Genomic DNA, 13,786 nt, shown 5'->3' on the forward strand with positions numbered 1-13,786 from the left:
GAATGAGTAGGGGTACAGTGTACCCCATATACCCATTCACATAGGGAGGGGGTCCGGGATCTGGGGGGGCCCCCTTGTTAAAGGGGGCCTCCAGATTCCGATGAGACCCCTGCCCGCAGACCCCCACAACCACCGGCCAGGGTTGTGGGGATGAGGCCCTTGTCCTCATCAACATGGGGGCAAGGTGCTTTGAGGTGCGGGGTGCAGAGCCCCCCCTGCCCCAAAGCACCCACACCCCCCCCATGTTGAGGGCGTGTGGCCTGGTATGATCCAGGGGGGGTGGGGCCGCTCGCTCGTCCCCTCCCCTTTCCTGGCATGCCGGACTGCATGCTCGGATAAGGGTCTGGTATGGATTTTGGGGGGGACCCCACGCCGTTTTTTCGGGGTGGGGCTACCCTCAAATTCCATACCAGACCCGAAGGGCCTGGTTTGGAACCCTGGGGGGGAACCCCACACCGTTTTTTTCCCCATTTTGGCGTGGAGTTCCCCCTCAAGATTCTCACAGTGCAGGTCGCACTGCAAGTCGGATCACCCTGATCCGACCTGCGGTGTGACTTCCATTCAAATCAATAGGCTCCCATAAGGAACCACTGATTTTGAATGGAGGCAGAAAAAACGCTGCTAACAGCTACTGTGGCCAAACGTGCAATAACGTTAGTAGAAAAAGCTACTGAAAGCACGTTTTTACAGCTGCTGTTTCCCGGCGTTATGTAAACAGCTTTGGAGCACGTTTTTATGACGCCCTGTGTGCATGGAGCCTTAGTTAGTCTTCGTCTTCAAGTGGATATAGAACTACTATCACATCACGTCTGATCTTGAACAGAGAATATATAGCATTAATGACATTTTACTTCTTAGAGCCGATTCACACTACCACGACCAGAAAGTCGCCCTGTGACTTGAAGAGACTTGTTTAGAGACTTGGAAGAGACTTGTGCACTACTTTGAAGAGACAGGCGACTTTGTCTGTGGGGAAAGCCTGGCTAATCTCTTTCTTCTTCCTGGAAAGTCTGATAACAAGTCGTGTCAATTAAGATAAGGAGGCGACTCCCATTGAAGTATATGGGACAGTCGCATCACAGGTTGCCTCAAAGTAGTACAGGACCCTTTTCTGAAGTCGGAGCGACTTCAGTAGTGCCAATTAAGACGGCACTGATTGATTAACATTGCTTTTGTTATGTCAAGCTACCTGGGGCAACACAAGTCGCCTCACAGGTCGTGCTAGTGTGAATGGGCTCTTACCATCTTATTATTTACGTATCTACTATTTGCACTGATTGTTTATTTTTTGTTTTAAACAGAAAACATTTAAGTTTAAAAAAAATAAACACCGCTCTCCCCATTAGCTTGAGAGAAATCTTCATAAAAAAAGGATTAGTGTAATGTCAAATAGCACATGCGCGAGACAAAGCATGCATATGCAAGACAACCTATTTTTAAAAATGGCAGCGCTAGAGCAGGGACACTGGCTGCACAGAGATAGCCTGAAATACCACAACGAAAGGCAGTGTTGACATAGCGAATTGTACTTGTTTAATTGCAATGTTTTATATATCACTGCCATTATTGCACAAAAGGGGAGGTCCTATTTAAATGGTAAAGTTTCCAAAAGAACATGGCGGGCATGGTGGTAAACAGATTTATGGCTCCAAAAACTGTCTATACAGGAGGAAAAATGTCATCACCTATATGGGTATTGCAGATGTACAAGCTGTAAATGAAGATCTTTCTATTCTATCAAGAGATCTCATTGCTCTGACTTGCTACCAGAATAAGAATCTGGAGGTTCGTGCAATTTACTGAGACTTTCACAAAAAAGACACCTTTCCTGGAAAAGCAAGTTAAAGTGATATTAAAAGCTAGGATTTTATGTTTTGAAAATAAGTAACAGGTTATACTTACCTGCTATCTGCAATGGTTTGCACAGAGCACCCATGATCCTCTGCTTCTCTGGTCCCACCTCCAGCACTTCTAGACCCTATCTATCTCCTGCCGAGTACCCCGAGAGCAAGCTGCTTGCTCTGGGGACACACAAGCAGGCTCACTCCCGAGTACATTCACACAGGCCCCTTCTTTCGTCATTTCGCCATTGACTGTCTCAGCCAATGAGATAGGAAAGTCCCTATAGAGCGGAGGCTCTTGTGCACATTGCTGGATCGCGATAAGACTCCGGTAAGTATTAGGGGGGCTGCTACTCAAGTTTTTTTAACTTGCAAAGAAAGTATGAAGGTAAAAAACCTGGAGCCTTTACAACCACTTTTAAAAGGACCTTTTTTTAAACAAATTACTTATGCCCCAAGCACTTAGCCACAGCTCCCAGTGCACATGGGAAGAGATAGTATCCATGCGAGACATTAGGTCAGAGACTACCTAAAAGTCAAGCATACACTGAAGAAGCTGTAAAACTGAAGAAGTTGTAGTTGAATGTGAAGAATTGTTTTTAAAAGATGTGATCAATTAAAACATGGTTATCACAAATGAAAGTTGCTGCAAGAAGAGGGTAGAAAGATCTTCCAGTTAGAATTGGAGCGCGTGCCGCAGCTAGCTGACCAGGTCACTCCAAAGGTGTGCCAACTGCTTAGGACCTGGAGAGTGCTGTGGCTAACTAACATGGTACATAAGGTTCAGAAAGTGTAATTGGCAGAGCTCAGTGCCAAAAAGTCAAGGACCCACAATCTTTGGATCACAGGGTCCGCATACGGCCTCCAAGCCCACACAAAGGGTTAGGCGATTTGGATAGCTGCAGTATAAAGATCAGCTCCAGTGTTTTGATTATGTTCATTGTAACATACACACACACACACACACCAGCATTCAGGATCATCTGTATAGATCATACCACTGCCTCTTTTCCAGATATGTACAATATCTGTGCTCTGTAGTACTCTGGATTGTCAAAATTTTTAAATGGTGCCAAACAAATCAGATCGGGATGAGGACTTGTAGACAAAGGCAACAGCTCCTGGTGGTTAATATCTGCAGCTAGGACTCCAAGCACATCAGAGTTTCGATCATCAATACGATAGCCCCAGAAATGGCCGACTTCAACCACCTGTGAAGAAAAATTGACAGGTATTGTGACAAAATAAAAGGCAAATCAAGGGCTGTAATAAATAGGTTGATTTGCTTTAAACTTGAACACTTACCTCAGTAACACTGATAGATAAAACAAGCCCTTCAATGGTCTCTGACAGTTTTTTAAAGGTCTGGGAAACATGAAGTGGTTCTACTGTCTGCTTGTGAAAGTCCACAACAACTCTTGAAATAAAACAAAAAAGTAAAATGATTTAAAGTGACCCTGGAATTACAGAGCCAAAAGTCATCTATGTCCAGTCTGTAAAATAGGCTTTATACTTAATTTTTATATTTGCCATGTAAGACATTTAAAATGGTCATCAGGTATTGTATTAAACCACTGGACCTCTGGAAGATTTGCCCCCTTCATGACCATGCCATTTTTTCCTTTTTGGCACTGGGTTATATTAATTGACAACTGCGCATTTTACCCAAAAGAAATGTATGACTTTTTTTTTTTTTTTTTTAACACAAATAGAGCTTTCTTTTGGTAGTATTGGATAACCATAGGGTTTTTTTTTTTTCACAATGAAAAAACAATATTTTTTGTTTTCTGCTATAAAACATATCCAATAAAAAAAAAAAAAAAAAAAAAAAAATTAATTTCTTAATGGACTTAGGCCAATATCTATTCAGCTACATATTTTTTGGGGAAAAGAAGAATCCCAAAAAGCATATATATTGATTGGTTTACGTAAAAATAATAGCATCTACAACAGTGGTTCTCAACTTCAGTCCTCAGGACCCACTAACAGGCCAGATTTTAAGTATCACCATGGGGAGATGCAGACTAGAATACTGCAATCCCTGAGCAGCAAAATATATCACCTGTAATATATTTCAGTTATCTTGCAAACCTGGCCTGTTGGTGGGTCCCGAGGCCCGGAGTTGAGAACCACGAGTCTACAAGGATGAACTATGGTAAATATACTGGAATTTGTATTTATTTTTATACTAATAATAGTGGTGATTAGCGACTTCTAGTAGGACTGCGAAAGTGTGGCGCAAAAATCTTACCCTTACTGACAAGGGGGAGGACTAGCTGTCACTGACATCTCAAGTGACACTAATACAATGATCCGTGCTAAAAATATATACTGTCACTGTACTAATGACACTGGCTGGGAAGCATTTAACATCTAAGGCGATCAAGGGGTTAATGATGTGCCTACTGTGCTTGGTGCAGTAACTGTGTGCGGTTTTTACTAAGGGATGTGTCGATTTTTATTCCCTGCTTTGAAGGGAAACCAAAACTAGCACATCCTTGTTGACAGGAATCTGTGTTGTTTATATTTACAGAGCGCTGTCCTTTTATCCTCTTCAACTATCAGCAAGTCCTGGTTGGCAATCATTGCCTGGGACCCACTGATCGGCTTGTGCCCTAATCACAGCATGGCGGAACGCATCCTGAAGAGCTGGATCATGTATAAGATATGTGATCAACGCAGGAGAGCTGCTCTGCCGTCATACTCCTTTGTGAGGCGGGCAGCAAGTGGCTAAGAGACCACCAAACTTCTTAGAAACATGTCCAATATACATTACCTGGTTAATTTTAGATCACTTGCTTCTTTAGAATTTTTCTCAATTGCCTCGGCAGAATGGACATTCAATGCAAGAGGAACTTTAATCATTGCCATCTTAACCGCCAGATTAACTGCTGAGAGAGTCTTAAATCGGTCTGTGGGATTGCGAGAGAACTCCACAAATGCTCTAAGAAACAAGAAATCAATGGAAAACAATTTACAACAAAATACCTTCACAAAAATTAACAATTTACAACAGCATATCCAAAGCCTCTGCCTAGCCTAAAGTTGCAATATTTTTCCTGGAACATCTCTGTCAAAGATTCGGTCAAGAGCAACTTCTCACATGCCCGACTTATGTGTTCTTGACAGAAGAAAACTGGACATGCTCTTGTAAATTCTCGAAATCCTGAGACTTCATGCACACTGGCCATAAAAAATGTTGCTTTAACAAGCATTTTTTGTTGGTTTCTAAACGTCCCTCTATGTTAGCCAATGTTTCCATTTACACATAAGGCTTTTACAAGTGTATTTGAAGAAAATCAATAAGAGGCTGGGAAAAGAAAAAAAAATCACTTGTGCGTTCAGGAGCTTTTGTGTAAAAGTGCCTAAATGCTAGGCATGTTTAGCATTTGGGCATTCATTTCATTTCAATGGCCAAAATAAATTGATATTCTAGCCAGTGGAATCAATGAACATCCAAATGCTTGACGCACCTAAACGTGTGTGCAAAACGAGGCCATAGGTGCCTTTTTTTTTTTTTTTTTTAAGCAGCTTCACTGTTGCTAGGGAAAAAAAATCATTCAGAGGAGCTGGGCAAAAGCTCAGTGTCCATGACCGTACCAAAGACCATAGGCAAAGTTTAGCTTGTTCGTAATAGTCGCTAAACTCATGGAGAACGTTTAAGTTACTTTAACAGCTTTATCACAACAGAAGAGGCAAAAAGTTACCAGCTCCATAACATTTTTTAACCTGTTGATCAGGATCTTTTAAGGGGGGGGGGGGGGGGGGGAGCTGACAGGACTTAAAAAAAAAAAAAAAAGAATCATACTATGCCTGCTCATTACATTTTATCCAGCTGTATGTCCTGTACACTATACTGCACACACAGCTTCATGTAAATGTTCAGCAAATTCCAATATGAATTCCCACACAAGTGATGTCACCTCGGCCCAGTCAATGAAAATGGGTGAATATCGGTACGCGGTAGAATACAGGGCAAAAATGTCAGCAGCTGGCAGGGGGCCCTGGGATACTGCAGCATTGAAGAGAAGGCGAGTATAGCTCCACTTTAAGACAAGAGCTCCTGTATGGGGTTGGCACAGAGAATCTACAAACTGTAAATGTAGTAGAAATGAACTAAACCAACCATACATGCTTTAAAGGCTAACCTTAAGAATATGCTTAAGCTTACTGGCTGTATCAAGCTTTAATATTTCAAGTTACTCACCCAAAACTAGCATTTAAGTCATGTACGTCAACTCCAAAGCTCCTGAATTGCATACTAGTTTCAAGTAAATGACCAAAAGCACTAAAGAGACTCCATTTGCTCAAGGTCAGAGAAAGGCAATATTTTTTACGGCTCCCCAAGTTTGTGTGCGATTTATGACAAGTTCTCTTTAATCATTATTTCATCTCTCTGCACTTTCCACAGCTCTTATTCCTAATTTCTAGAGAATACCGCAGTGGTGGCCCTGGAAGGTTTAATTGAATAAATATTTGCCATGTTAAATGCCATGCCCTTGCTTTTAGAACTAGGACATCCTGATTAAGTCCAGAGGGAAAAGACATGCATCATACTTTAATGGTAATCTGTGAGAGCATAAAAGTTATCCAACAAGCCCGAGAAAAACTGGATTTCTGTCTTACCGTAAAATCCTTTTCTCTGATGTTCATTGACGGACACAGCTTCATATCTTCATTGACCGTTGTTTTATATTGCTCTCCTTAGGAGTAGGACACTAGGCGGAAGAGTTAAAGCTTGACTACACACTTAGGGTAGTCCCAGGGGGTAGACTCCCACTTCCTGCTATAGGATCTCAGTTTAGTGAAAAGCAGTGTCAGAAGAATACATAACCCAACTCCACAGAGGGGAGGGTGCTGTGTCCGTCAATAAACATCAGAGAAAATAATTTTACGGTAAGACAAAAATCCAGTTTTCTTTCGTTCCTTGACAGACACTGCTTCATATCTTCATTGAACGTTGGGACTTCCCAAAACAGTGTCATCATGAGGGGTGGGAAACAGAAAAAAAACAGAATTACCAAAAAGGGCTAAACATAGCCAACCAGGTAAACAAAGAGCCCAACCAGGAACAACTGGAGTTTACCTACCAGGAAAAAAACAACCCCTCAAGAGGCCGTAGCCTCTGCAACAGCAGCCGGCAAAACTGTGCGGCCAAAAGCAGCATCCGCAGATGTCAGGACATCCACCTTGTAAAACTTTGTGAATGTGTGCACAGACGACCAGTTAGAATGCGCCTTAACAGGGAAAGGAGGAACCTGACCCTTAATGGAATAGGCCTGCACCACCGTCTTGTCTGATCCATCTAGAAATTGTTGCAGCAGATGCAGCCTGCCCCTTACAAGAACCATCAGTTAGGACAAATAAGAAATCTGATTTGCGAATCAATTCAGTCTTTGCCAGGTACACCCTGATGGCTCGAACCACATCCAGGGAATGTAAGGCAATCTCTTTTGGATGTTTTGGCTTAGGACACAAAGGCAAAACAATGTCCTCATTCAAGTGGAAACCTGGGACAACCTTAGGAAGGAACAACTGACAGGGACAGAGAACCACTTTGTCCCTGTGAACCACCAGGCAAGGTGACCGTCGGGACACGCAGCCAGTTCTGAAACCCTGCGTGCAGAAGTAATAGCCACCAAGAAGGCTACCTTCTGTGATAGAGTCAGTAGAAGAATCTGACGAATATTTTCAAATTAGCGGTTTTTGAAGAACCGACAGCATCAAATTAAGATCGCACGGAGGTACTGGGGACCTTTCCGGAGGAGCCAAATGGCAAACCCCCTGCAGGAAGGTGTGCACCAAGGAATTTGTGGCTAACAGGTATTAGAAAATATTGCCAAGGCTGAAATCTGGCCCTTGATGGTGCCCTGGACCAAACGCTGATCCACACCACAGATACGAAAAGGAACGGGGGAACCCTCCGAGACTCACACCAAGTAATGTACGCCTTCCAAACTTGATGATACATCTTCTGCAAAGTAGATTTTCTAGCTCCTAACAGAGTAGGAACCACCGAAAATGTCAACCCTCTATCCTTCAGTACCTTGCTTTCTTTTCAAAAGTTTTTATTAAGTTCCAAAGATAACAAATAATCACAACATACATGTACACAGGGTTAGATCAATAACAATTACATAAAACAGATCATACATGGCTTGGCTATCAGTCAGCGCCACGGTATTACCTGGGGCAGAGCCCCCCACAGGCCGGCCCCCAACCACAAACATCCGCATTGAGCCGACAGGGAGGCCACCCCACCAGACCACCCCTAAAGGTAACACTGTGGTCCAGTGCGACCCCCCCCCCCAGCCCCCCGCAGAGACCAGGCGCCAACCCCTGGGGCGCCCACCCCTTCCCCTTCGTCATTGATGGGCGCTTAGTGCAATAACCACAACTATATATAGTAGCCCTTCAACCTCTGTACAACTGATAAGCACACATCAATCAGAGAAAAGACTATCAACTGGACAGTCTAAAACAATAGCCTCTTGTTCAGATAGGTGTCATCATTCATAAGTACAGCCATAGAAAGGTAAAGAAATACCCAAAGATAAGGCTTGCCCTCACCTCGGATACTTCAGTGACCAAAGGTTCCAATTCCGTTCAAACTGCAGACTCCTCCCATTTACATTGGCAAAATTTTTTTTTTAAGAATATTAGGAATGTACACGATTAACCACCTCCGTTACTGTGAGTGCAGTGTCAGATCTCCATGCTGCTGTAATAGTCGTCCTAGCAGCAGTTAGAACATGAGTAACTATAGTGCGATGTCATGAGGGAATTATTTGAATGCCAAGGTTCAAAAGGGCCAGGGCTGGGGACATAGCCATTAACTCCCCAGCAGTACCTGGCTTTCAATAGTCAGGCCGTTTAAAGCCAGCGACTGTAAAGCAGGATGGAAGATCGGTCCTTGAGACAAAAAATCTTCTCTGAGAGGGAGTCGCTAAGGATCATCAGCTACCAGTCTTACCAGGCCTACATACCAGGACTTATCTAGGCCAGATCGGGGCCACCAGAATGACTGCAATCCCTTCTGCCTCGGTTCTGCTCGGAAGTCTCGGCAGAATCTGTAATGGAGGAAAGGCATATATTAGACAATGCTGACCCCAAGAGCCACCAGAGCCTCTGCCAGAAGATCTTGAGACCTTGCCACAAACCTCTGAACCTTCTAGTTGAGGCAAGAGGCAAGTAGGTCCACATCGGGAGTCCCCCACCAGAGACACAGTTGTTGAAACAAGGTTTAAAAAACTGGCGCAAAGGGGAAAAGAATACCTCCTAAAGGACAGGGGGGGACAGATATAGGTGCAGACAGTGAATAGTCAATAAATTAGTCCATTTTTCTAAAAGTCCATATATCAAGTCCATAAAAAACCCATAAAATCCCAAAAGATGCACTCCGTAGGCTGCCCTGGTGACAAGTAGAAGAAGCTTGGGGCCAACTGTAAGGAAAACACAGGCGCCACTCTAAGTGCAGTATTTAAAATTTATTGAATAAACCAAATAAACGGTACTCACAAAGGGATATGTACAAAAGGCATCGTGGTATATAAAGTGAATGTAGTTCAATCGCTCCGGTGTCCAGGTCAGGATGGCTGAGCGGTCTCGACACACAGGCTGTAAACGGTGGTTATCGGTACTTCCTAGTCGTGGGGACTCACCGCTGCCCTCACTTCCAGGAATGCGTGATTGCGTAATGGTGCCGGCGACGCGTTCTCGGAGCATGCGCTCCTTCCTCAGGCCGATAATGCATCATTTTGGATGTGGTTCTTAAGTAGGGCAGGGGTCCGGAGCAGCTGGGTCCTAAAGCCTACCAAATCTAATGGACCAGTAACTAAATATGGAGGCAGCTAATATCAATTGTATATATACACTCATGAAGCCGCCAAATGTGAATATAGTACAAATAATACATAAAAACTATATATAAAAAAGGAGGGGGGAAATAAAAAGGGACTAATTCTATTATTACCAATGTGTATTGAGCTGTACGAGCAATGGTTGAAAAAAGACGTAGAAATAATGAATAAGTGTGAAATAAATAAAATAAAAATAAATAAGAATGAATAAAAACAAATTATTATATATAAATAAGAGGAAAACAATTAAATGGAAAATGTATAGTAATAATATCTGAAGAATGGAGTAGAAAAGGTAAAAAAATATATATAATTATATACAATTATGTAAATATGTATGCCTTTTGTACATATCCCTTTGGGAGTACCGTTTATTTGGTTTATTCAATAAATTTCAAATACTGCACTTAGAGTGGCGCCTGTGTTCTCCTTACAGTGGTTGAAACGCCTCCGGGTGAAAAGGACCATTCGACCGGACTCCGGGTCTGCCGACTGAGGTACTCTGCCTGCCAATTTTCCACCCCAGGAATGTGTACAGCAGAGAGGGCTGGAACATATGGTTCTGCCCACCTTAGAATGCTGGCCACTCCTTTGCCTGCAGGGGCAATCTTTGTGCCCCCTTGATGTTTGACATATGCCACAGCCGTGGCTTTGTCCGATTGAATCCTTACCGGACACCCTGTAGACGATCCGTCCACTGTGAAAGGCAAAGCTCGATGGCCACAATTTCAAGGATGTTGATCAGCAGACTGGACTCCTCCTGAGTCCAAAAACCCTGGGCCGATTTCGTGCCCAAGGTACCTCCCCATACGGACAGGCTGGCATTCCTGGAGATCACTGTCCAGTACAAGGGAAGAAATTATTTCCTCTGCCGAAGCGCCGCGGACCCACCAAAGCAGGGCACTCCTCGTACTCCGGTTCAACTTGATCAGATTTCCAGAAACCGAAGATTCTTGTCCCATATGGCCAGAATCTCCCTTTGCAGAGCAACCTGAACCTGAACCGCCTCGAAGGTGGAGACCATCAAACCCAGCACTTGCAAATCCTGAGGGATGACCGGTGGTCGGACAGAAGGAACCGAATCACATGCTGCAATTTTTGCAGTTTCGCCTCTGGAAGAAACCGAATCGCATGCTGCAATTTTTGCAGTTTCGCCTCTGGAAGAAACACCCGAGCCAAAGCTGAATCCAAAGTCAGACCCAGGTATTCCAATCTGTTGGATGGAGTCAGAGCGGATTTCTAAAAATTCAGCGTCCAGCCGAGCTCTTGTAAAGTTGGCACAGCGATGTTCAAATAGTCTTGTAGGATAGATCGATACTCGTACAACAATCCCTCTCTGTCTGAACAAAGCAAGCACCAGAGCCCACACTTGTGAACACAGGAGGACCTGAAGCGAGACCAAAGGGTAACGCTACAAATGGATAGTGATCCTTCCCCCACGGCAAAGCAGAAGAAAGCGCGGATGCCTGACAGATTGGGATATTAAGGAAAGCGACCTTGATAACGATAGAGGCTAGAAAATACCCATGATGAAAGAAAGCAACTACGTTGCGAATGGACTCCATTCTGAATTTCTGAACCCACACAAAACGGTTCAGAGTCTTGAGGTCCAAGATTGGACAGACCTTGCCCTCCTTCCTGGGAACAGTAAACAGGTTTGAGTAAAATCCCTGAAAACGTTCCGACTCTGGAACTGGTACAATGACCCGTTGTGAGAGAAAATCCTGTACCGCCCCGAGAAGGCCCTGCAGCCGATCCGGGAAAAGGTGCAGGTTGGAAGGAAAGAATCTTGCTGGGGCAAGGACCAAAACTCGATCTTGTAACCAGACCAACTTGTGGACCCATGCTAGAGGCTTACCGCCGAGCACCGCTCCTATAGGCTACAAGAAAAAGGACTACCCCTATACTTCAATGGGAAACTACAAAAACATGGCCGCCGAGCTCCCATAGTCAGCTATGGGAAAATGGCGACGTGACGCAGCTTAAAGACCCTAGGAACCCATCAGATACCTCATCCAGTAAGGGGGTTCCTAGCTAGGGAACCACTCCAGGGTAATATGGCACACAGTAGCAGCAAATGGAGCCGCCGCAGCGCGCTTCCACCCCCCCTCGAGCCACAGCTCCCACATCCATCAGTACAGCCACCTCAGCCAGGGGGGCTAGGGGGAGTGGGGTAGCTAGCACAGGTGAACCCACTAATGAGGAGGGGGTGCCATTAGGGTAGGAAGGGCACAGGAGGGATTGACCAACACGGGGATGAACCCACGTCCACCACAAATTTTCCCAGAGAGGGGGGACACTACTCACCACACCTTCGGAACTGGGTGGGCACCACTCCGGGGAGATCACCTACCCATCTTGGAATGGGGGGGTCTCCTGCCGGCCAGGGATATGCTGCGACTTAGGCTGCAACCTGGTCGTGTGTGTGCTCGCGAGTGGCTTCACTCGCCGGCCAACTCCCATCCTGGGGGGCTATGTCGCGTCAGACTTAGCGCAGAGCTGCGGTCTGCACACGCTCGCTAGCCAGACTGGGGAGACAAAGGATCTAGGGTATCCAGTGCATCACCCAGTCTGACAGTTGATTGTAGTTCTCACTGGAACAGACTTGATTGTAGAAAGTAAAAAAAAAAAAGAAAAAAAGTTCAGTTTAAAAAAGGAAAAAATTCTAGGACCAAAAGATACCAGCAAGGTGCTAGGTCCTTATTCCTGATTAAGCAGAAAAAAAAATCATGAGATCCTATAGCAGGAAGTGGGAGTATACGCCCTGGGACTAAGCTAGGGGCATAGTCAAGCTTTAACTCTTTTCCGTCTAGTGTCCTACTCCGAAGGAGAGCAGCATAACTCAATGGTCAATGAAGATATGAAGCGGTGTCCGTCAATGAACAAAAGAGAAAAATGGATTTTTGTAAAATCTTACCGTAAAATCCTTTTCTCTTAGCTCATCGACAGACGTAGTCCTCGGTGATACACCACCTTCGGGTTATGTTACCTCCGCAGGAGCAGGACTAGACAGGAAATTAAAAAGCTCTGGCCACACCCTAGGGGCAGTCCCAGAGGGTATATCCTCTCTCTCTCTGCCTCAGCAAATCAGTTATGTGAAAAAGCAGTGCTTAGAGAATTTAACCCAACCCAACTCCAAAACAGAGGGGCGGGGACTACGTCTGTCGATGAGCTAAGAGAAAAGGATTTTACGGTAAGATTTTACAAAAATCCATTTTTCTCTAGCGCTCATCGACAGACGTAGTCCTCGGTGATACACCACCTTCGGGATGTCCCAGAGCAGTATCACAACTGAGGGGTGGGAAAATGGAAATCAAATCCCAATCTAGAAGGCCCAACCGGTGCCAACTAGAAGTTTACAATGCTCATCCTTAATGATGAGACTCAACCAAAAAAAGAGAAAACAAATTTTTTTTTTTTTTTTTTTTTTCAAACAGAAAAAAAAACCCTCGAGGTAGACCACCGGTCTCCTCAAATTGCGGCCTGCAAAACCTTGCGGCCAAATGAGGCATCCGCCGATGCCGTCACATCAATTTTATAGAATTTTGTAAAGGTATGTACCGACGACCAGGTGGCCGCCTTACATACCTGGACCACTGACGCCTGATGGCGAAAGGCCCAGGAAGTACTGAGCGCTCGAGTGGAGTGCGCCCTAACAGGGAACGGAGGACTCTGACCCTTAGTAGAATAAGCCTGTACCACCGTTTGTCTAATCCATTTGGCAATGGTCGCGGCAGATGCAGGCAAACCCTTTCTGGGGCCATCCGTGATCACAAAAAGTGAATCCGTCTTACGGAATGATTCCGTAGCTTTCAGGTATACCCTGATTGCCCGAACCACATCTAAGGAATGCAACGCATGTTCCCGATGATGCTTGGGCTGAGGACACAAGGAAGGTAGTACAATATCTTCATTCAGATGAAAATCTGAAACCACCTTGGGAAGAAAAGATGGCTTAGGATGAAGTACTACCTTATCCCTATGAATCACTAGGTATGGTGACTGGCATGATAATGCAGCCAGTTCTGACACCCTGCGAGCAGAAGTAATAGCCACCAAGAAGGCCACCTTCTGGGATAGAGTAAG

The 13,786-nt window shown here is 44.7% G+C and overlaps 1 protein-coding gene across 1 annotated transcript in view; it reads right to left on the reverse strand.

Annotated features, from left to right (window-relative positions):
• The window catches only part of TDRD9 (tudor domain containing 9), a 789,496-nt gene that overhangs the window by 206,840 nt on the left and 568,870 nt on the right, over positions 1-13,786 (reverse strand). The window contains exons 22-24 of the mRNA XM_082275596.1: positions 4,618-4,785; positions 3,147-3,258; positions 2,840-3,052 (exon numbers count right to left, since the gene is read on the reverse strand). Coding sequence (XP_082131722.1) covers positions 2,840-3,052; positions 3,147-3,258; positions 4,618-4,785 — 493 coding nt within the window. The remainder of the gene's footprint in view (positions 1-2,839; positions 3,053-3,146; positions 3,259-4,617; positions 4,786-13,786) is intronic.

Source organism: Pelophylax lessonae, assembly GCF_965119305.1.
Source record: "Pelophylax lessonae genome assembly, chromosome: 13".
NCBI lineage: Eukaryota > Metazoa > Chordata > Amphibia > Anura > Ranidae > Pelophylax > Pelophylax lessonae.